Source organism: Sylvia atricapilla, chromosome 1 (genome assembly GCF_009819655.1).
Source record: "Sylvia atricapilla isolate bSylAtr1 chromosome 1, bSylAtr1.pri, whole genome shotgun sequence".
Lineage (NCBI taxonomy): Eukaryota > Metazoa > Chordata > Aves > Passeriformes > Sylviidae > Sylvia > Sylvia atricapilla.
Window position 1 is genome coordinate 116,702,430 of NC_089140.1, and position 25,192 is coordinate 116,727,621.

The 25,192-nt window shown below is 37.3% G+C and overlaps 1 protein-coding gene and 1 long non-coding RNA gene across 2 annotated transcripts in view; both read left to right on the top strand.

Annotated features, from left to right (window-relative positions):
• Nucleotides 1-1,017: 1,017 nt before the first annotated feature.
• Nucleotides 1,018-25,192, top strand: part of LOC136369142 (uncharacterized) — a 301,131-nt gene continuing 276,956 nt past the window's right edge. The window contains exon 1 of the long non-coding RNA XR_010744960.1: nucleotides 1,018-1,245. This is a non-coding gene — a long non-coding RNA (uncharacterized lncRNA). The remainder of the gene's footprint in view (nucleotides 1,246-25,192) is intronic.
• The window catches only part of NKAIN3 (sodium/potassium transporting ATPase interacting 3), a 260,645-nt gene continuing 242,679 nt past the window's right edge, over nucleotides 7,227-25,192 (top strand). Inside the window, exon 1 of the mRNA XM_066341042.1 lies at nucleotides 7,227-7,232. Coding sequence (XP_066197139.1) covers nucleotides 7,227-7,232 — 6 coding nt within the window. The remainder of the gene's footprint in view (nucleotides 7,233-25,192) is intronic.

Consider the following 25,192-nt stretch of genomic DNA (forward strand, 5'->3'; position numbering starts at 1 on the left):
TTGCAATCAGTTATCTAAATGATTAACATAATTAAGGTAAACTCAGTGAAATTGTTCCCAGATTGTATTTAGCTTGTGGTTTGTTTTGGCTTGGAAGTGGAGCTGGTTTTTCTACACTTTCCTTTGTCTTGTTTTTTTTTTTTTTTTTTTTTTTTTTAATTTTAGTTTAGGTGTAATTATATAGGTTTTCCCTTGATTTCTTGTTTTCTTTATAGATTATAGCTTTAGATCACTCTAACTCATTTCATAGACATGTAAAAACTCAAGATCAGAGGTAGTAACTTACCTTTTTCTCTGAGCAGTGCATGGAGTTATTGATGAGATTGTTAAGTTTCGAATAACTGATCAGCAGTATAGCAACTCAGCCAATGCAAGCAAGTGCTGCTGTCTTTAGAAACAGCAAACATATTTTGTGACCTGTTTTTGTATTTCTTTATGGCCAGAGAACTATGGGGAACAGTTTTTTTTAAAGTCTGTGGTTGCATAAAATTAGTGCTTCTCCTGGCTGAATTGGCTGCTTAGATGTAGAGCAAACAGCATGAATTTGAGAACAGTGACACTGGTAAACAACCTGCCCCTTTTTGCTTCTCCTATTGACACAGATTTAGATTAGCCTAGTTGTCCCTATTTTTCATAATCACCTGTCTTTCAGATGTGTTTCTGCTCTAGAAGTACCACAATGCTTCAGTAAATCACAGTAATGCAGTATTAGAAACTGAGCAGAGCTGTGCTGAGACAGTCCCTGACCTGACATTCTGGTGATTTAAATAGAAATGGCATCAAACTATTGTGATTGTACTGGGTAGCATAAACTGACTTGTAGACAAGTTGTGCAAAACCATCTACAGAACAAAATTTTTTGCTAGTGTAGCCATTTTATATTCACAAGCTGTATAGACAGATGACTCTTTGCACTGATGGAGCAAAGTATTTTTAATTGCAAAATTAATTACAAGAACAGAGTGTTGCATTTAATTTCACCGTGTAAGATTGCTAAGAATGAGCAACCACATGGGAGAATATGGAACAGGAGTGAAAAAGAAGGACAGGAGAAAAAATGAAGTGGCAATTTGGGCTTCCTTCCTCCTCTTTAGTCACTACTTCCAAATAGGGGTGTGCTTCGGCTTTGTTTTTTGTTTCGTTCTACTTGGGTGGTGGTTTTTTTTTTTTTTTTTTTTTTTTTTTTTTTTTTTTTTTTTTTTTTTTTTTTTTTTTTTTTTTTTTTTTTTTTTAGTTGGTTGACATGTGGATGACACTGCTAATTATCTTGGCTGCCTATTCCCTAAGTGCCACTATTTGGTGTTACTGCGCAGAAGTTGCTTTCAATTATTTGCAATAATTTGAGGCACAGCACATCTTCTAGATGATTCTTCATGCCACAGGTGTTGAAGTGGTTCCTTTTGTTTAGCAAAACAAAACTGAATTCTAATGAAAAAGTTAATGTATTGGAAAATTACTCCAAATGGAATAAAATTTCATTTTGCTAACTAATTAAATTTATTTTTCATCCTTTAACATAAAAATATAATCTTTTATAGAGCCTGGTATTGCTTTTCTTTCAAGGCCTTCGGGGGATGTATTGGCACTCTATCTTTCCTGCTCTCCATTCAAAAGTTTGTTCCAAATGCAGACCAGCATTCTCTGTCACTAGGATTCCGGCACTTCTCTTTTTGTTGTCTGGTTTCTTGGTGTTAAGAACTCTTGCTTTCCTTTGCAATGTGTAGTACTTTTATGCTATAAATCTTCTTAGTTTCCTTGTACCATTGGAACATATAATCTAAGTTAAATCAGTCAGCAGTAAAACATTTGAATTTTACCTCATTTTAAGTTCTTGTGTTGGAGGAATTCTGCAGAGTTCAGCTTTTTTGTTGCATCTGTTATAGTTTACCATGAGTTTTGATTTCACCTTATAGCAGTTTACTTCGAGAAATAAGAACACTGGATAAGAGGTCCATTGAGAGACTTGGAACTGCCTCTAAGATTTGAGATCTTCTATATCACGTGGTGTACAAATGGGTAGCTTTTGGCAGTGTTCTTGCTGGGGCACAAAGGCTTTCAGGTAGCTCTGCTGTTAAAATAATTGCTACCTCTTGTATTTCCTTTAAGGATTACCAAAACATTTAACACTTTATTCCATCCCATTTTTGGGGTATTCAAGTTTAGAGAGTCTGATAGGGGAAAAAGAAAATAAAAGACTGTGTGGGAATTTCCCCCCTCCTTTGTGTATATGACAGAGTAATTAATGTAACTGTGCATGAGATTTTCGATTGATTTAGTGTCCTGTTAGCATGCACATAATGAGTGTAAATGGAAAGAACTCTAACCTTGCTATTATCCTGTGCATTGGGCTGAACATTTCTCTGAAGTCAGCTTAAGATTTGGGCCTTTTGAGTTGTTTTTAAAAAAGAATACCTACTTGGGGCAGTGGTCAATTAAAGTGGACTAAAGTATTTTTAACAGGATGAAGCAACATCTTTATTGCCATTTAGAGCTTTTTATAACACCATTGTCGGCCTGTTACAGACCACCCTCTGATCAACTGTGCAGTATCCGGCATGATTGCCAAAGAATTAGCACCAGTCTGACAACAGCATCCCTGCTTGTGTGTGTGAGTAGGAATTTGTGTTGGAAGTAAAAATTAGGGAGCTGTCATGAAAATGGCATGGTTCTGACCAGCAGAACCAAAGGGATTGTTTCATTGGGGCCTAATAAATAGTTCTTCCTTTAAGAACAGGATGACCCATGCAAGGGTATTTATCATTTCAAAATTGATTTTAGCTGTGCCCAGTAAAAGTTTAGACTATATTCTTCTTAATCATCCAGATTGTGCTAGACCCTGGATAAGGGATACCAACAGGCTTTGAATCCTAGTCACTTATTTTTAATGCAGGTGCATTTTTACCCTGACCTGAGACACCAGACATACATAATTTCTACCTGAGGTAAAAATACTGGGGAAAAGGAGGAGGTACAGAGCAGAACAAAATAAGCAGAGATGTCTCAAAGAAGTGGTGGATGGATTTCAGTGGCAGCGTTGTGACTGTAGGACCTTTGTGGGGAAGATGGCAGCTGTATATGCAACATGTATATCAGTGCCAAGGAACTCTTGTATCAAAACTTCAAGAGAGTAATGTTACATGAGCACTAGGTAGCAGTTAATATCCATGTGGTCATCCTGTTCTTTTCTCTGGCTTTGGCATTTGCTTCTGGTACTTTGCCATTCCTCCAGAACCTCACACCAGCTTGCTCAGCATTGGAGAGCCCTTGCAGCTAGTCGGGAAAAAACAAAAGAGATTAAATACAAAATCTAGGACTCTTATTTCTTCTTTAACTCTAGTCGAAGCTATTTGGATAGCCTGATAGCATATGAGTAAAAATATCCAGTGCTTGGCACTCTGTCTGAGCAACATTTTGAGCATTTAAAGAATAATCATACACACTTCAATACTGGGAAATAAAAATCGAAGTGCCATGCCCAGGCAGATCATGTAAGTCAATGAAAAAGGCACATATAGAATTGCTGCCCCTTGCTTTCCCTTCTCTCTAAGAACACCACCTGTGGTTTCCAGGAAAAGAAGAAAAGCCACCAAAGAAAAGCTGAACAAGGCTGTCAGTCCTGGTAGAAGTCAGTGGAGAAAGTAGAGAAAGGATAAAGGACCACTTCTTACTTAAGCTCAAGGGCTAATACTGTGAAATAATGTTTATATGCTGAGATCTGTAGGTTGCTTTAGGTCTAGAGACATGGGACAGGTATCAATTAGAGAAAATTTCCATAACATAATTAAGAGATAACACTTTGCTGCTCTCTTATTTTTTTCTTTCACTTGAAAATTCTCCATTGATTTTAATTAAGCTTGTCTTGGACTCATGACCATAATCAATGTGATTTTTCCTCCCAATTTAACAGCTAGCTTGCTCATCAAGAAACTTCTCCCAGGTGTAACATGCTCTAGTTAAGAAGTTTCATTTTAAGCTATTCATCTACTAGTTCCTAAAATGACTTAAAAATGCCTTCAGAATTTAGAGCTAGGGCATAAATGAGTACAATTTTTCCAAATTAGTAAGTGCATATTCTCAATTTGCTATGAATTCTTTATCCTTCCACAAAAAGGAGATACTTTAAATACTAGGTTCCTAGTGGAAAACACTCAAATAAAGCTTTTTTTTTGTATGCCGTGTTATTAAGAGAAAGGGAAAAAGGGGCACTTACTAAACGCTTTCTTGTAAATTTGAATAATCATTGTAATTTTTGTTACAACAATTTGAGCAATCTACTTACTGTTTCTGGAATCATCGTTAAGGGTTTTAATTTTGCATAGTAGTTAGAATAATCCTGCCAAAGAAACCATTCTGGGCTGATAGTTAAACCAAATTGCAGATGCTTGAATGCTGAAAAAAAAGTTTCTTTTCTAATGGATTTCAGTTTCCTTTGTAAGGGATTTGTGCTTCCTTGTGGATGTTTCTGCTAAGACTCCGAACCTGATCTCTATTTCTGTAGAGCCTCATCCTTCCTATAGCAGGAAGTAGCATCTAATTCCACTGACTTTCAATAGTTTACTTTGCTTTGTTGCTTGGTGGATTTCAGGCAGTGACCCGTAGTATGGGCTCATGTCCTTCACGTCTGATTAAATTTAGCTAAGAGACAAAGGATCCAGTGGATGTGCAGATAGTCAACAACTGTATAATGGAGGGCAGCATGCTAATAAAACCCTTTTGCAAGTAGTACTCAGTTCTTTTGAATATGTGGTTATTAATTTACTCGTGGAAATTCTCAAGAGCACTTATCTGCCTTTTCAGTGCCTTACAAGTATTAACTGATTTCTGCTGACAAACCTTTAGTAGGAGTTATTTTCCAATTTTCTTTTTTCTGCACCATAGATATTTTCTTCTGTTGGAAGTTTCTTGTTATTTAAATGAAATACATTCTGTGAGTTTTTAATCTGAATTCCAAACATAGAAATGGTAAGTCATGATCTTGAAAAATTTACATTAAGTTACTTCCAAGAATATCCTTGAATTCATGTGCTTTTAAAGTTCTGAATATTGTCTTTAGCATTCTTTTGCAACATACAGTTATTTGAAGCTTTTTATGTTCACAGACTTAAAATTTGAATAATTTTTCATATGTATAGTTTAATAGCGCTATGAAATAAGGAAGTGCAGTTATTCCCATTTCACAGACTGTTAAGTATCAGACTCTTAGCTAATGGATTTACATTACTTTGGGATTTACATCTCTGCTTGGTATCTACTTCTCTATCCACTCTACTATACCCTCAATTTCATCCAGTCTTACTTTTAACACCTGGCTGAAGTGCTTCAGCAAGAAAAGCCTAATCTTGCTCTTTAGTCAAGGGGTAATTAGAGATCTAGATCTGTTACACTGCAGTTAGAGATCTAGTTTTTCTAGATACAGTACAACTTATTACTTTTAAGGTGTGAGCCTAAATGCAAATTAAACTTAGTATTATATACTCCCTTATTGCCATTGATTGCAGAGGGAGCCTTGTTTTCCTTTAAATTTAGCTATGTTTAATACCTGGATTGCATCAGCAAGTAATCCAAAATCAGCAAGCTTGTGAGGAGCAGAGACTGACAGCCAGCCATGGGCTAGAGCTATTAGTATGAGACCTTTGCCCTTGTCTTTTAATACAGCTTTTGTTTAGTGTAAATGCAAGGAGTCTCTATACGAACATTGCAAAATAGATCTGTCTAAATAAACGAGGAAGAAAATAAATCCCCGTGACCCTGATGAAGTTCTGCAGGCCCCAGGGGCTCTTTGATTAAGTAAAACTGTCACCTACCAGTGTTATCTTTTCACTTTCATTTTACTCACAGATCTTCAGTACTGCTAACAATAAGACGTATTTAATGTGTGCATTAAGTCACTTGTAGCCCTTTATCTGTAGATTGCTGGCTGTTGTCCAGCTGCTGTAAAAGTGATTAAAACTTGTTATCATCTCATGGCTGCTCAGTGGCTGAGACAGTCCAAGTTGAATGCCCACATCAGCTTGGCTAAAAGCAGTCTTCATCCTATTTCTGTGAATTTCAGAGCCTGGTTCTTACATGTGGAAACAGATCAGTGATGCTGCATGCTTCAACTCCCATCTCTGTTTCTGTCCTGTGTCTACTCGGTGCCTGTGAGGAGCTCCTTGGTCTTCAAGACTACCAGTCAAGAATGTCTACAGGCTGAATGTTACCTAATTATAGTCCTTTGCACATCAGGAAATACTTAACTTTTACCTTTTAATAGTCAAGAATGATGTCTCAGTTAAATTTTGCCCTGTTCCCACCGATATGAAGGTTTTTTTAATTGTTTAGGATCCTCAGGGCTGCCTTGTGGAGTGTTCAGCATTCAGTCCCTCACTTGGGGGCTGCTGCTGTGAGATCAGAGAACTGAGGCTTGCAAAGCTGAGTATTTGTGTGTTGGATGGATCTTGGCTCCTAGCTCTTAACAAAATTCCAGTTGAATCAAAGCTTTACCACAGGGAGGCTGGAGGCACAAAGACGCTCCACTTAAATCAATGATTTTACGATTTCCAGATTACCTATGACTGACTTTAGGAGCATGGAAAACTGTGGAGCTTTCATAGGAGGCTTGGCCATCTTAACAAAGAGAAAGGGCTTAATCAACTAGATAAGTTAAAATTCCTGTGTTTCATGATGAGAACCTGAGCCTTTGGTTCTGAGCAGCTTTACTGTGATTACCTGTTCATCATCTTAACTTTAAAGTGCCCAAGAAATGGCCTTTTTTACCATGATTTTGATGTTAAGGTTCAGTTCACTTAATTTTATTCTTCTTTGGCTCTTGTAAGTGCAGTAATAGTTTCGTTTCTCTATCTTTCTGCTATGAGTTTTGTAATAGTTTTGTTTCTGTGTCTTTCTGCTATGAGTTTTATAATTTCTCTTTGACTTCCAGCTAAGGGTGAATGTGCAGAGGAATTATAGTTGTTCAGGTGGAAGAAAAATATGTATGATCTATCTGAATCAAAAAGCATTAATTAAGAATATGCATAATAGATACACTTTTTTCATAGAAACTTATGAAATTGGTTGGCTGAAGTAAATTATTTTTTTCTTTGCAGTGGGAGTTATGAAGCAGTGTAGACTTTAGCACTCAGGATGAACTGTAGGATTAATTATAGTCCTAAACTCATCAGACTTGCAGGAAATAGAACCTGATCCCTGAAAAGAAAGAATGGCTCCAAAGAGAGTGCAATTTGAGTATGCCGGTAAGAGGCTGAAAAAGAAGAACTTAGTCTCTCAGTATCTCACAGGATTAGGCTTTTTATTCTTATTAAGGATATGCATCTTGAAGTGAAAGTGAATTGAGATCTGGTGTGGTTGGGAGCAGGTAATATACTCAGAAATCGGTTGAAAGCCATGAAGCTTAGTTTAAAAACAATTTAGATAAAGTTTTATTAATAAAGAAAGTGTTAAAACATTTATAACATTTGCAGAAATATTTTAGTGTATCAAGTTAAAAAAGTTATAGTACTTATTGAACCTCTTGATTATGTAAAGAAAAGCACCAGCTTATAATATTCATTGAACCATTAAATGGAGTCCAGCAAGTGATTAAAATTAATAGGTCAGCATGAAACTTGGGAGGATACTGAGGAAAAAGCCCAGGGTGATGACTTGTCAAAAGGCTGCATCTGTTTGTCAACGTGAATGGTGTAGCCTATTTTTTTTATAATAGTGTTCCTATTTGGGCTCTATTATGATTCATATGTGCTTGTAATCTTTAAAGTGTTGGATTAGAAATAAATGGGAAACATGCATCGATCCTTTGTGATCATTAAATATTTTCTAGTTAGCTCCCAAAAACTTTGATTTCTTATTCATTGGTGATATTTTCTTGGAGTGACAGGTAAGGCATAATATAGGTAAGTTATGTTTGCAATAAAGAGCTACACAGAGGTTTGCCAGGTTGAAAGCTGTAGAAGAGCCAAAGGAGACATACAGAAGAAGAAAAGGAAACAGCTGAATGTGTGCTGCACTCAGTAGAAAGGAACAAAATGGAATAGTGTGATCACAGTTCCAAATTCTATCTGAATAGACTGATTTTTTGGCAAATGAGAAATATGTAACATCAGGCAGGAGGATGTGGTGGGTTGCTGCTTTCCCCATTTATACGTTTTGTTTCTGAGAAGAGTTCCTGGGTATGAAGAGTTTTTAACCCATTTGCTTCAGAATAAATGGCAGATACGTCTGTTGGACTGCAGCACATTGTGCTACTGAGTTCCACTGTTCACTAATGGAGCACCTGCAGCACACCAGGGAGAAGCTGGGCCCCCAGTGAAGTAGTTATACTTTGCTGCAGGTTCTGATCCTAACTGGTGAGTTTTTTGGGGTCCTAGTTCTCTTACCTTTTTCATTTATTACAGTAGACAGCTTTCCTATTTCTGTTATATCTTGTTGCGGCTAAGCCTTGCATACATGATGTCAGTAACTCCTTTGTGTTCCAGGGACTTCAATTAAACTTTTGGTGTGAGTAATGCATATATTTCGAATTAAAATGAAGGAGCACTGGAGAGACACTGAATGTTTTCATATCATGTTCTAAGTCGGCAATCTGAAACGGCAATACATTGTAAAAACCCTGACAGAGTTTAATCCATTAGTAACAGAAAAAAGCACACAGCTCCATATCTGGCTTTAACTGAATTCAAATGACAAGACTGGATTCTTATCACAGTTAAGCAAGTATGAGTCTGAAATAACTTTTCTGACAGTGTTATTGTGGATTTACTCCAGCGTAATGGAGAATTGAATATGGATTTTGAATTTAAATCCTTTCACCTCTCACTTAAATTTAAAAGTAATTTACCTGAGCCTTTTGCTATACCAGTTCTTGAGTCTGGACAGCTCATGCTAAGTGCATGATCCTTCTGAGTGACAGGAGGAATACTATCAGAAAATTAGGCGAGGATGTTTAGAGATGTGGTTAGTACTAGCTTAACTCATGTTGAAACCTTCTCTCAGCATACCTGCGCTACACCTTGACTCTGTCTGAATCACCACAATAGTCCTTCCTAATGCAGTGAATTTCTTTTATTTCTAATCATGTTTATTGCCTTCCACAGGAAACCACAGACTGTTGGTGTTAACAGGGAGGATGGTGGTGGATTGATTATTGGTTTGACCTAATTAACTCCGTGATGATTAAACAACAGTCAGTGATAGAAATAGCTCACAAGTCTGTCTTTATTAAAGAAAGTAATTTGATTCAGATCCTGTAAAACGGTTCATCTGACCATTCAGATTTATCTTAGGCCCTTATGCAGTCTGTGATTCTGTCATCCTGTAACCTGAGATGCCACATTGCACTGCTGGTAGGAGGTGGGTAGGTGTCTTTTGAGGCACAAGTCCTCAAGTCTTCCCGTTGACCTAGAGGGAATTTTATAATTGCAGAACTGGTCTTGTGGCATACAAGTGGGAGGGTGTGATATCTTGAGGTGCAAAGCTGTAGAGAGCTGCACCTGGCCTTACCTTTTGCACAGCATGGTGTGCTGTCTTGGTGAGGGACCATTGCAAATCCCTGCAGGGGAAAGAAGACTGAATTTGTTTCAGGAAATTTACCATTTTCGTTGGTTGGAATATTTCACCTCTGAGGAAACAGGAAGACCTAAGTGTGGCAGTGAAGCTGCCTTAGCTCAGGTAATCTTGACAGGATGAAAAATCCTGCTTTTGTTAAAACAAAAGCATAGACATGAGTAATGAAGAATGTTGCCCTTCATGAATATTTAATCTTCATTATCCAGCTGCTTCATGCATCCATATATATATATTTATATACATGTGATCCTTATGTTAAGGATGCTTTTACCAATGTTCCTTAAAACCTCTTAAGGAGCTCAGGCAAGCTCCTCATTGTGATAGCAGGTCTCCTCCCCATACTGTGATAGGTTTCTGCACAACAAAGGGATGAATTTTTGTTTGTTCTGCACCACAAAGGGCTGTAGGTAGGTTACCTACAACCTGGCTGAATGAGTGTGCCTCTTATTTTCAGGCATGTTTTCACTTGTCTCCAGTATCTGTTTTATTCTCCAGCTTTGTAAATCCTGTCTTTAAAAATCACCTAGGCAGGTACAATACTATCACTTTATCAGTTTAGCTCAGCTGAAATCCAGGACTCTATACATAGGCACAAAAATCTAACAGTTGATCTTTTCAGATATGCATTAGTCCTGGAACAGACTTAATGAAGTAAGGATTCATTAGGCAGAGGTATGGTAATTAGGAAGGGAATTATCTGTGCCTTGCAAAAGAAGTTTCCAAGCTTTCTCATTTTCTTTTTAAAGGTTTTGTATTGGTAAAGAAAATAATTTCTCACTGAGAACATTACGCTTCTCTGAAAAATAATGAAAATGTGGATTATATTGTTACACAATCTGTGCTTTATTAAGGGTAAAAAATAATACTGTGTAATTGTGTAGTTCATTTTTAATAGAAACTACAAAATTATTTGGGAAAGTGACTGTTTTTAAAGACCAGAGAGCTAGAGACAACAGAGTGTGGAGGATTTTAGGAGTGTAGAGCATTTAAGAGTTCCACAAGAAATCATGGTGAGTTCTAAGTGTTCAGCACCTGTGAAACTCAGATTTGCCCAACTAGTCAGCCAACCCAAGAGCAGAATTCAATCTCTTCACCCTCTTGTGTATGCTCAGTCCCTTGGGCACATGTATGTTCCAATATATTTTAAATTACTAAAATAATAATTACAAATCCATATGGTAATTAGTTTTAGTTCTCTTTGATGTGAATTTTGCAGAATTATGGGTAGGTGCCAAGTGTCTTGGGAGGTCATGGATGGACTCATGGGGCTGTTGCCATGGCAACACTGGTAGATGCAGAATTTCCAAGCAATGGATTTACAAAGGAGAGGGAAAAGAGGACTCATGTGCATTATTCAAGCTGTCAATACCTGTTCAAACACAGGGAATACAGACAGAAGGATTCTTAGTACAGTTATTATTGTATTGTCTCATCATAATAATGATGCAGTAAAAACTATAGATTAGCAGCTGAAATCTACAAACATACACTCTGCCATATCCTAATTTTCTTAGCAGTTGCTATTCTGTCTGTCCTGTGACTGCTGCAGTGTGTCTGTGCAGCTAGAGAAAGTAATATTGGAAAAGTGCTGTGTTTGTGATTTCATTTGTATTTTGATAGTGAGCAAGTGGCCAAGTCTTCAAGTGATCCCTTATTTCCTACTGGAATGGTTTAGAGTTGGGCAGGAACTCCTTGACAAGGTCTTGTCTTCAAAGGCACTAGTTCATTGTAGCCTAAATATGTACATGCATTTACAAACTTTCAGTAAAATGCAAGTATGAACCTTCTGAGTTTTCTGCTTTCCAGGAAGCTATCCTAGATGCATTTACTCCAATTTTAAGCCTCTAGTCTGCTTCCTGAGCTGGGAAGGTGGGAATCTGGGAGAACCTGAGCTCCAAAGAGGGCTTTTGTAGATTCAGCTCTGGCTCTGGAGCAGGAGGCTCCAAATCCCAGCCCCAACCCCTGTGACAGGTGTCTCAGGGCCCCCAGCTTACTCATGGTGCAACTCTGGAGCTGGAGGACTTGAGAAGTATCAGTAACCCTGCCTGTGGTCACAGACCTGCCGTGTTCCTACACTGTTGGTCCAGAGTGTTGCAAAATCTGACAGTCTTCCTTCTCAGTTAATGGCTGTGTTTGAATAGAATACATTTTTTCTCCTCTGAGGAGTTTCAAAAAGTCTAGCTTCTGTTATATGTCGGAATACGTTTTGTCATGGTTCTGCATACAGATCTCCATTTTCCCCTAAGCCAGGTTTCTTTGTTCTGCCTTCTGCACTATCTGCTCTGAGGGAAAGGCAGAGAGGGGGAGGACGTGAGCAGAGCTATAGCTTCACCTTTGTAAGTGGGAACTCCCATGCCACGGTGAAAGGAATCTCTTAAAAGAGATAAAACAAGTAAGTGGGATAGAAGCTCCCATTTACTATCTCTGGATTTGGAGTTTCCCTGTGCTGAAGTAAAAATGCAAGCCCCAACCACAAAGTGTAAGGAAAAACCTATTGCAGAACATGTGCTGACGTCTTCCTTATTTTATTTATTCATACAAGGCCGCACTTGCCAATCTGCAGTGCATAACTCTTGTTACTGTATATCCAAATGGCGACTGTAATGTTTTCTTTGTTGTTTTGCTTCCACTGCTTTAGATTTCACTTTGTAGTGAGCTCTGTATCTCTCAAGACCGGCTAAGAATTGTTTATCTGTGATCTCCTATTATAAAGATAATGTGCAGTTTTAAAGTGCACTGTATTTAGAGATATTTGGACCAGTGATTATCTACACATTAAAGGCATAAAAGAAGAAAATTAAGAGATAAACACTGCAGGAGGTATATAAATGGATACTTAAAGGCTTTAAAATGGCCCTTCTTGCTTTCAAATTCATATGTCTTAGCACTTTAATAACTTACAGCTGGCAAACCGGTTGTCATAGAATGTTTTGCCAAGAGTTAAATCCATCTAACCCTCTGATGAAGCCTCCTAAACTAGTAAACATTAAGTCCTCTAGAAAGCATATTTGGCAGGGCACAGACTTTATTGTTTGTTTTTACTTCTGTGCACAAAGCTGTCATTTCTTTATTTGCCTTTCTGTTTGTCATGTGTTCTCTGAAATCTAACTGTTATAAAACTAATGGTAGAAGGATTTTTGCTTCAGTAAAACCATGGAAGCATCAAATATGCCCCAATACTCTAATCCTGAGTATAATGTGTACCCCAGTGTGAATTGGGATATGCATGTGTTGGAGATAATGTCACTGCTAGTTTCATCTACTTTGTAGGAAGGAAAACTGCTGGCCTTTGAAATGACTTCTATAGACTTGGATTTTAGAAAGAATGTCATGTGAGTCTGTGGAATCATAAATAAGGCAAGAAGGGATTGAAAGTCTCCATGCAATCTGTCTATTTGGTATGATACAAGACCAAGTATGCTTACTCTTTTCTTGATAGGTATTTGCTTAGTGTGCTCTGGAAACATCCAGAGGTGGTAATTCTACAGAGCTTTCATAGAGTCTGCATCATTGTTTGACTGTGCTTGTCACTGGGAAGTTGTATTTTCCCCTCAAGTCTTTTCTGCTTAGCCCCTGATGCTTTTTAAGACATTAAAACATCTTTCTTTTTATGTCTGCCCTTGGTATATTTGAAGAATGCTATGCTGCCTCCCCTCAGTCTGAGCTGAGTCCTGATTTTCCTCATTCTTTTGATCAAGCTTTCTAGATTTGGTCATTCTCGCTGTTGCTTCTTAACACCTTTTAGTATGTCCATGTCTTTCTTGAACTCCCATGCTCAAAACTGTTCAGCACTCCAGGACAGATTTTACCCATACACAGGTAAGCAGGAGATTGATTAATTTTGTGAATCTCACGGATGCTAGTCCTCATTTATACATTCCAGGTAAAGTGAAACTGTTGGCAGCAGGAGAAGGGAAAGAGGAGCTCTTAAAGGCCAAATGTCTTTCACCTTTCTCAAACGAGTGTTCCATCAAACAGCATCGGACTAATCGCATGAGTAAGACATGCAGGTTTCTGACTTCAATAAATGCTATCATGTTATGTCATCTCAACACTTTAAAATGCATTGAGGGAGTTTAATGCATTTTCCTATCTGATTTCAATTTAATATAGTTTCACATCTGGCTAGGTAGAGATAAGTATGCTGGTTATTTCAAAGTTTTCAAAGCTGCTAGGTCAGTATTTTGCAGCCAGGGTTTCATAGTAGTCATCAGAACACCAGAGTTCTAAAAAAAGTGGAATATGCAGCTGTAACCCATGGAGAATCACATTAGCATTTCTGCATTGCTAATTCTCACAATGGTAACATACTTCAGTTTGATAAGAATATCATTAATGCTGCCCAGGCCTGTGTCCTAGTTTTACATTGCTTTAATATTAATGGCAACATGCCTGAGACTAGATCACATCTAAATGTCACTAAAATTGGTGGGTGGACCAAGATGAGAATAAATTATTCACATACAAACAAGTTCATTAATGATTTTATGTAAGACTTGTAACTTTTGGGAATGGCACCTGTATACCTGACAAGAAATACTAAATATGTCTGGCAGGAGAAAACTGCAATAAGGTATGGCTGATTTTTTTTTTTTTTTTTTTTGCCAATCTACAGGAATAACAGATGTCTATTTAGCCTTTTTTGTATGTAAAAACATAATTTAAATCTAACCTCAGACTGTAAATATCAAAGATATTTTAAACAAAACAGGAGTGGGTTTTTTTTATTAATTCAGGGAAAGGTCACCTATAAATATTTCATTAGCAAATTCATTAATTTCAATTACACATAAATTGTATCTAATCCAATCACTCTTCATCTCAACTACAATTAAAATATAAAATGTGCTGAATCCACTCTGGAATATGCAAAGCCAACAATTAATAAAGTAGTATTTCAAATGAATTTTACACTGTTGCTGTTTATATGAAATACATCAAAATTAATAAGGACAGGTCAATTCCTATTCAGTTTTGCTAGTCTTGTAAAGATATGTTTGGCCTGAATATTATATTTGGCCTGTTTTTTCTTTTTTTTCCTTTGATGTAATGCTACATACTATGCAAAGAGAAAAGGAAAAGAATAATACAAAGGTTTTCTGTGCTAGGAAATGTAACAGAGAAGATGAAATACTGAAGACCTGTGAATGAAAGACATGACAGGCTTCTTTCTTGTACACCTCCCAGCCCCCTGTAACTGTGTTTTTGTCTGAATGAGTTATTAGTCTCTCCCTGACTTCCCTTCATCTGAGTGACATACTGCATGTATAAGTTATCAGGAATGTGAATCAAAATGTAGAATTAGCCTATTGAAATTATGCATCTCTGTACAGGTTTAGGGTTTTTTTAATGTTCAGATTTCATGTTTAGATTTTCTCAGTCTGACTCTCATGTGTAGCTGTCACCGAACTGTCACCATTGCCTGGATAAGTGTTTTCATTCAGTCTGTGTCCAAGGAAGTGAAATACCAACTAGTACAGTTTTGGGAAAGCCAGCTCTGGACTGCAGGTAAATCCCCAAAGTTCTCAACTTGAGAACTGGGGAAGACTGTCCTAGAAGCCATCTGAACTATTTTGAACAAGAAAGAGGTTTTGAATTTTCAAGCATATTGCATGTAATACATATTTACTTCATATATTGCTCAAAATTGTATTGCACAGTGGGATTATGAAAAGTGTGATGGAAAAAGCACTGAAGTTGATGGAAGTCTATGTTGGTTTAAGATCAGACAGTTAATAAAAATGTTCTGTTCCAATGTTTCCGTGCAGGAAACATTGGCCTCACTCTCCAAAATCCCAGTTCTGGTGGTGCTGTAGTTTTGGGATACAGTCCTCAAGATAATGGAGTTGACGTGCTGCTGTACCACAAACCCAGGTTTTATAAAATCTCCTTGCTCCGTGTATACATCCTGGCACTGGTTCCTGAGAGGAATGAGATGATATATAATTACTGAGGCACTTTGTGTGAGTGGCATCAAGCTTCCACTGCCCAGGGGACATTAGTGCTGAGTTCTGTTTAGTCTGCAGATGTGCTCCTGAGAGAAGACACACCTCAGATTTCTGTGCCAGCTTTGTAAGAGATGAAGGAGGCACCAGTGCTGACGTAAAGGTTTCCTGCTCTCTCTGGGAACTGTCACAGGACTCCAGACAGCACTAATGGTGGCTGGAAATTAAATGGGTTGAAAGAGGGTCAGGATAAGCTCTGCACTCAGCCAGTTAGATATGAGTTTCAGAAAGGAACCAGCTAGTCGTTAAATTTTTCATGCAATTGTTAGGAAAATCCTCTGTTACTCTCATTCCTGCCTTTACTTTGACATTTCTCTGTTGCTTTTTAAAATGAAGCCTTCATTGTCTTTTCAGCAATCAGCTTTGACAGAAGTACTTAACTTTGCCAGCAGCATGGTCTGTAAAGACCTGTTGGACAGGACATTTTGTTCCTGAACTTCGAGTTGCAAATGTTTGCCCGCATTCAGTGACTTGTCTTGCTATATTCAGAAATATCTGTAGATAAATGAAAGCGGTTCCAGGGGTCTCCTCCAATTTCATACGTATTGCTTAGTTATGCGCATATAACTGAATAGTCTCAAATATACATGCTGATTATAACAATAATTTCTCATTAGAATGTTGGTATTTCAATCTTTCTTTATTAGGAAAGAGCCAGGAGTGATGCAAAGGAGAAATAAAAATGATAATTTTCAGTTAAGCCACATCAATACTCTAGAAATACGTACTAGTATTGCACAAATCTTGATGCAGCCGGTAAAGTGTAAAAAATAAACACGTAGTATGCCATGAGAAGTAAATCAGATTAAAAAAAAATCAGGTTTAATGTTTTAGAATGAGATTAGTGCAGGGAAGAAGGCTTTTAAATATGATTATAAGTTATCTCTTACAGGTTATTTACTTGATTTGGGATGTCGAGGAGAATGTGATATTAATCTCTAATATAGTTTAAATGTTGTGGAGGAAGTTCAAATAGTTACGGCACAAAGAGAGTAGAAAAAAAGGCTTTATCTGGTATGTAAGTTAAAAATTGTGTTTGGCATAGGTTAAAACCTCTGCAATTCTTTTTATGAAATACTTGCATAAAAGCAAGCTGAGCTGAAAGACTGAAAAGTGTGATGAGGTCTTCATTACTTGTCTTAGGTCTGGGAGACTGATACCTGCACAATGTATTTGTGTACAGAAACCAATGCAAAGTTTTTCCCTAATCTAGTCTTGTGGAATTATTTTGGTTTGAAATTTGAATTGTTTCACTTAGAAGCATAGATTTAAGACTAATTAAGCCAGGCTGAAATGATAATCCATTGATGAATATGATAAAAATATTGTGTTTCCCTCATTGTGTTGATGATCTTGTTTCTTGTTGTTGTGGTTTGAAAACAAACCAAGTGAGAGGCTCTAAGTCAGAAATAAAATTTAATGAGAATAAAAGGGGAAGAAAAAAAAATAGCAACAATACAAAAATTAAAAAAACACTGACCCACTGACAGAGTCAGAATACAACCTGATCAGGGTGATGGAAGCAGTCCAGACAAGGTGGTCTTCCTGAGGCAGTGATCTCATGGAGAAGGTCTGGTAGTTCCAGTCCTCTGGGAATCCAGTAGGTGAGGGCTCCCTCTACTGTCACAAATCCCAGCTTATATCCAGGTGAGAATGCTTGGCTGCTCCCCCTGGGTGGAGCATCTCACAGTGGGATGATGAGTCATCCAGAAGGTCTCCTTGATGGCCCATCAAAGAGAGATAGCTCCCAGAGGGAGTTATCTATGAGTCATGCACAAGGCATTGATGGGCCATTAGCTGAAGATGGTGATAGAATACATCCTAAACTACAACAACCCAGGACACTTGTGTAGTTGAAGACTCCAACTCCAGAAAACTAAAAACTCAGCCCTACCAAAATGTAGGTGAATATTTGTTGGCAACTTTACTATGATTCATGAACTGACTAAATCTTACTTAAAAGGCCTGAAAGTATGATCAGGCCTGGTCTGTCTCCAGTTACAGAACTAAAGTGTATACAGCTTATCTGTGATTGTACATATAGAAGAACATGTGGTTCTTCTATTCTGAGTGCAGCTTTTGTCTGTATAGTTTACTTTAATAATGGACAATTACTCTCCTGAAAGCATTTACAGTTAAAAAAATGCCAGAAATATTCTTTGAGCTGGGTTTTTATAGGCTGAGATGCCACATCCAGCTCAGTAGATTTCTGTCTCTAAGTCATCATCAAAATCCAACATACCTAATTTTTAATCTAAAGTACATCTTCGACTGAACATAGAAATTTCTGAGCTTTCAGGTTTGCTAAAATATTGGCATAGAAAATAGATTTGCTTCTTTCTTCCTCAGCTAGAGGGCCTGATGGAAAGCATGAAGGTGAGAGTGGTGAGCCCAAGAGTAAACGAAGACTGTGAGACGTTGCAGGCAATGTCCATCTGAGAGATCCACACGTTTTAAAGGTGCTAGTCTGTTTTTGAGAGTGCTTAAGCTTATGTAGTGGAAATATGGGTTTATTAACCCGGTTAAGTCATTAACCAAGTAAGTTAATGTCTTCAAAACTAGTTTTACTCTTTACACGTGTAAGAGACAGTATCTAGAGCAAAACAGTAAATTTATCTAATCGGGGATGATCAGTTAATTATCTGTTGACTTCAGCTGGAAGGTTCAGCCTATTCTCAATATTGTATCACCTGTACATGTAAATGGCTGTTACAATTTCACTGTGGCACAGTGCTTGCCTGCAGATTAGAACGTTCTTGGGAAAAGAGTCTGTTTGAAGGGGCAGAAAGGGGAGTCCATTGTGCTGCTTTAATTTAAGAGCCTTTTCTGTTCTGGGTAATGTTTTGTGTCAGGTTATGTCATCCAGTATGTTTCTGACAGCAGGAGCCAATGAAGGCTCTCTAGAAGGTGTGGTGAAGAGCTGTGTACATTAAGGAACTGCATTATTTTGAGAGGGACTATTGTGCAAGAGGGACTTATCCATAAGGAAAAATGTATCTGTACTTTCTGTGTAAGTCATGCTTAGGCTGTTCAGTGGTGAGGTACAGATTCTATCAGGCTGAAGAGGTTTCAGTCACATTTCAGATGAGTAACCAGTGTAGGTTCTAGGGTGTTGTTTAGACTGGTGATAGCCCTTTTGATAATGTGGTGGTGTTTTTTTTTTTTGGGTTTTTTTTTTTGTTTGTTTTGTTTTTTTTTTTAGTTTGTTTTTTTTCTTTTTTTTCTTTTTTTTTTTTTGTTTGTTTGTTTGGGGTTTTGTTTTTGTTTTTGTTTTTTAAGGAATACAGCAGGACGACTGAGGAATGGCCTTCTGTTTAAGCTGCATAACTGTGCAGCAAGTATTGTTTCATTGGATCTGAAATAAATCAGTAATACATGCCCAGGAGGAGGGACATGTGAAGTTGTAGACCCAGAATGTGTATACTAAGGCTGAAAGCAGAAATATCCTGGGGAGAGGGATGATGTTTTTTGTAGCTTTGATCAGCACAAATTTTGTTCCACACTACAAAATTTTGCCAGTGTAAGAAGCCACGGGGTTAGGTCTTTATTTGTGCAGTGTAATAGCTGATATTCTGTGCTATTGTTCATGAAAAAGTTGCATTCTACAGGTAGTAAAATGTGTCTCCCTATTCAAAGTCTTGGTTAAGCAACAGCATACTTTGTTTCCACTGTTCTACTGTGTTAATGGAAATTTTGTGTTCTGTGCTTTCTCAATGGAGAGATTAAGCATTTTTTCTTTGAAGTTTGGCTGAGTGGTCAGCGCTCTGTGTAACTTTTGCTCATCACCAACATCTGAGCTCTCTTCAGTACTCAACATGACTAATGTTTGTCATATATTTCCTCTGTGGATTTTTTATCCTCAGCTAATAAAGCAAGGGGTCAGCATTGTATTTCAGTCATTTCACTGTCTGTGGTGATTGAAGCTTTGTTTTTTAACTAGATTTTTTAAAAGGAGAGTTGTCTATGTGTCAGACAAGTTGATATCAAAGCAGTAATGTCTGTTCTAGGAAGAGAAAGTAGCAAGACCTGTAAATTTTCATAGCTATTCAGAAAGTTCTTACCCAAATTGCAAACCACATTCCCAATCTAAGTCAATTTTGTCTCCTCAGCCTTCTCTTGTACCACCACAGATGCTGTCATTAAGCACAATTGTCATCTTGCAGTGTTACAAGTTCTTAAACTTGAAGAGATAAGACAAGACCTTGCACCTGATTTGCGATTTCATGGAAATCAATAACAGACAACCAGAAAAGAGCTTGATTAGCTCATAGTAGCATATTCTGCAGAGGAGATGTGTTGTAGTGATCTTTACTAGTTGGCAATCGCTGAGAATTGAGGGCGGCATGTCCATCTGTGCCTCACTGCTGTGGTCCAGACAAGATATGAGAAAAATGTGAGCAATGTGAGTCACATCAGGAGTCATCCATGTTACAATGGCCAATCCTGTGTTCCTAGGAAAGGTGAAAAACATCATTTGCTGCTACAGGGAAAGTTAGTTTCTGGAATGAAACTGGGGTTGGGTATCCGAAAAGGTAACCAAAGGAGACTGTGTTGTGTCTGCTCTTTCAGTTTCATTTGGGGGAGTCTGAGCAAGGAAATTTTAAAACTTTTCTTTCTCTGCTTCCAAATAGTTTAGGCTCTCATAACTTTTCAGAGAAGTTCTGTACTTTTTTTCCTGTTGTGAAGAAACCAGTACTATGAAAAAACAGCACTATTGCTTTATTGAAAGCAATGCTTCACAAGTTATTTTACATTTTTGAATGTCCAAAAGTTTTGAATAAAGTCACTATTGTCCATGTTGAGGTTGTTCCAAAAGAAAAACAGAAGTTCTCATGTTGCTGGTATTGAAAAGATACTTCTGAGACTCTGCTAGTATTTTATAAGTAACTGTGTAAATACTGCTACCTAAAAATAAATACCTATTTCTGAGTTTTAAATATGGCTTTAAGTACACTGGACAGTGTTTGTTAGAAGACATTAGATGTTGTGTCATTCACTGCTCTTACCAGGAAGAAACTGAATGCAGGTTCAGTGAGATTCAGTGTCTCCACTGTACTACTTTGAGGAAGGGATTCAGACATATTCTCAGCTGACCATGCTAAATCATTGTAATTTTTTTGATAGGATTTGATAAATGGGAGATGTAAATAAAAATAGGTGTTTCACCTTCAGTGAAAGCAGCAGACCCTTCATTACAATTGTATGCGCCCTGGAAATTGTGTTTGAGAGAGATTAAGGAAAGTAAGTTGATAGGAATTTGTATATGATATAAAGGAAGCAACAACAGAAAAAATCAACGCAAGAAAATCAAATTAATTTCTCTTACTAGACTGACATGAATTAGTAATAAATATAAATTTCTCTGCTAGGGAGTCAGCATGATATTAGATGATGATATAAACATGTACTGACCACTTAGACAAAATCAGCAGCAGCAGCAGCAAGGGTAGTCACCATGGTGACAGAAAAGCTAACCACAGATCAGTTATGTAAAAGAGAAAATAATGCTTTTTGTTGCCTTTAAAAGAAAGGACTTTCTGTCTGACAGTTTGATCAGTTTTGAACCTCTATTCACCTTTGAACTAAAAATGCAGTACATTGGTACTCTTTCTTCTTTTTTTTCTTTTCTTTCTTAAATCCCTTCCTCTTCACCTACATTTCTGTATCAAGACCCTGTCTGGCAGACTGTTAAATATACTTATAAAGCACAATTCACTATTGGGTTTCAGATAATCTATTAAAGTCATGAAGCAGTTTCTAATTTGGAGAGAAACTTTTCTCTTTAGGCGGTAATCATACATTTCTGGAAAAAGTGAGAGATCTCAGTCTCAGAGCTTACAAAGTAGGGAACCTGAAAATAGCTACTTAAATCCATCTGGAAGCATGCTAAATATTTGAAATTGTTCATGTAGTAACTGAATACAGCATACTTTGTGCCTTTGCAGGAAGCAAAGAAAAATGTGTGTGCACAATTTTGGACTCTTGGCATTAGTGACCTGCCTATGACTTAAGAGGTAGCATTTCCAATGCACAAATTCTGAGATTAGGATACTATTGCAAAGTGCATGACTGTATGGTGCCTTGTGATGGGCTGATAGGACTGTTTAATGACACAACCTCATCATGTTCCTACATATTTGCACAAATTAGGTTTCAGTAGAGCCTCATTTCTGGTTGATGGATTCACAGCCTCTGCTATGTGACAACAGTGCAATCCTGGAAATCAGAATTATTTCTTTTATCAGGTAATAAAGGACAGGCCTGCCTCTCAATAGAGGCAAATTAGGCACAGTGCTTATGGTGGAGCAAAGCAGACAGGCCACTTTATCTAATGAGGAACTCTGAAAAATCACTAGATTTTCAGCTAGTGTTACCATTACCTTCAACTAATGGGTGAATGAGGTGTCTGCTAAAGGAGGGACACAGATCTTCAGAGGAAGATCCTCTACTAGGAAGTATCTCTGCCTAGACCTGCCCAAGGGATATTTGTGCTTCTAGAGTGAGCTAGGGGTCAGCTGGTTGCCTTGGGAGAAAAATGTGATATTGTAATTAATAAACACATGTATGAATCATAGTTAGTCTTCAGGGAAGTGTGACTACAAAAAGAAATTCCTAAGGGACAGTAGGTATATACTTATAAATCCATTTGGAGATGGTCCTCACTCAGTGGAAGGGGTTAATGAGAAGAAGATCATAGCTGAGAATTGTATCCAACTGTCCAAGCATCCCAACAGCATTTTAACTAGATGGAACAGAAAGGAAAGCTCTGGGGGACAAACTGAAAAATAAATGGCTTTAAACAGAGCTTTTTTATATCTTTGTAAAAAGAAAACTTTTTAAAATTCTGTTTCAGATCTAACACCATAATTTGTAAATAAATAGTTGATAAGACCCTTTTATTATTTGGTTTTTATTTTTATAAATTTAAAAAGGTGATTGGATTGACTCTCTATTGCATGGAGAATGCAATATGCTGCAATAGTATCTGCTATAATTGTGCTAGTAAACTGTCATCATGCAAGCTCAGAAATACTGAGTATTAGTGTTCTCTGAAGGTGTGTGGGCTGTTTCAGCATCTGGTAGAACAGATTTCTGTTTTGGGAGAGAGAAGGACAAACAATAGCCAGAGAAGAGCTGTGAAGAATGTAGGAAAATGCTTTATCCCCTGGGATCTCATACATGTCACTAATAAGGTGATGTATTACAAATGTGGTGTGGATAACTAGTCTATGGTCAGCAAAATTAAGGAGTCCTATCTAGGTGACTGCTAAACTATTCGGTCTACTCACAGGTGTCAGCTGTGGGAAGAACAGTGAAACTTATCAAACAAAACCACCACAGGTGTCTGAGTTTGATCATAAGAATACTGAAAGCAGTATTTGTCAAAGGGCAAACAAGGACTTTGAGGTGTACTTAGTGCTTTCACAAAATGAAGTGCATGTGCAAACTTTAATGCTGTCAGGACTCTTCTTAAGAGCAGAGCACAACAGAAATGGGTGCAAGAGGAATGGACAATGTCTCTCTTGCCACATATCTCTCAGTTTGACGGTACTGGCAACACAACTTATACTGACAGTGACTTTGTGTGGAATAGCTGTGACTTCAGATGCCGTATCAACCTCTCTCTCAAAGAATGGCTAGTAGAAGAATTTTTTTTTTTTTAAATTTTAAGCATGCAGTCATAATTTTTGATGTACCCACACACCCACACCTTTTATGTTGTTATTGTTGTTTGTTTACTTGTTTTTCCCACATTTAAAGGTGTCTAAAGTTAAAATTCTACGAATATACTTAAAAACTGATATAAAAAATTGGTCAGTTTTCAATTTTAAGGACACTGACATAAGAGGAACAAGCAAAGGGTGTAGAAAAGTAAAACAGAATGGCAAAACCATATGAGATTGGTATAAACTGACTAATGTTCTCAAACTTCATTATAGTTAAATAAACATTTAAGTAACATTTTCTGTCATCTTTTTGATGTGACAGATGCATATAAGGCAAGTTCCTCTGCAAACTCTGGTCAACTTCAGAGCTCTGTGCTGAGTCCTTGAGTTTGCCTTTGCTGGCATGTAAGAGGCAAGAGTGCAACAGCTGAATATGCAAGTACAGTCTCCATTCAGATACAGTAAAGATTTTGGAAGATATCCGATGTATGTCTGTGATTATCCTCTCCATAGTCTTGTACTTGAAATCAGTATTTGCTTGTGTTATATTGATTGTTTTTTCTCAGTTTGTTTTTTTTTTTTTTTTAATTAGCTACAACATTTTTTGTACTCAGGTAACTTGACACTAGAATCTCATTTATTTTCTGCTAATGTTGTTGGTGATTATTGTGAAGACTGACAGTAGCAGTGCCTTGAGCGCTAATTATCTTGTTTTAGACATTCAAAAATATTTGAAACAACTTTTATAAAAAGGAGTAAATGAATGTTTTCTGCAACATACAACAACCTTTCTGATTATAATTGACAAGTAATTTGCTTAGATAATGCAAGAAACTCCAATACTTTTGTGTAACTCTACTCACAAATAGAAGCAAATGAATGTGATGCTCAAGAATGTACAAATTGTTTTCTTAATGACAAACACCATATGATGATAGAGTTATTTCAACTCTTTGACTGTGTCATGACTTGATAGACTATTCATCACAATTGAAACTTGGAATAGAGCACTATTTGGAGAGAAAATTTAATCATTCTTGAACAACCACCAACATTGTTCCCATAATAAATCAGAGGTACAATAGATTCAGAAACTCATCAAACAATCAGCATTTATGGTCTGTATAGGATATGCCAGGTATTTATACATTCTCAGAGTGTACTTCATGTCTGAGAACAAAGTCCAGCTGAGAACTTTAATCTAGTTAAATTTGCAAGTTTGACTTTTCTTCCCAGAAGACCCTGTCTCTGTTTGAGTCTCTACTCAAGCCAATGTAACTTGAAAAATTTTCAAAGCGTATTCCTGACCAAGATTACTTTCCTATATCTCTGCAAATATTTTTAATGAACTGCTTCTGTGTCAAAAGGAGATGATGCCATGCCTTTTAATTTGGTGACCCAGAAAACTCTGTGATGTTGATGTGACCCAAGGGCTCGTGCATTAAAATTAATCTGTGACAGACACTGCATATTAACATGATACTTGATACCTTGTCATAATAGTTTCAGACTTCATACTTTTCATGCTGTCTCTCATCCTTTCTGGAGAGCAGAGTTCATGGCTGGGAATAAGCACCCTTAAAGGAAATGCAAGTATGCAGCATGAATGTTTACAAACCAGGACAAAATTGCTTTCATTTCTGTAAAAGTGCATACTTCTGGTTGCTGAAATTACAGAATGGATATTTTGAAATTTGAATAAATGTCAGCAATAGATTATTGACCTGTTCATGCTTATGATGTTTAATGAGACACAGATAAGGAGGATGGTTGTTGCTTGCAAGTTTTCCTTTAACAAATGTTTATCACATTGTTCTAAGGAGACTTTGAGGTTTCATGCTCTTGAATTAACCTCCAATTCAATTTGCAGCTGCTGTCTTTATTTTCCTACCTCTGCCCACCTTGACATCCTCATATGGTTTGGGTTGGAAGGTGCCTTTCTTTCCGCTTTTGTACTGT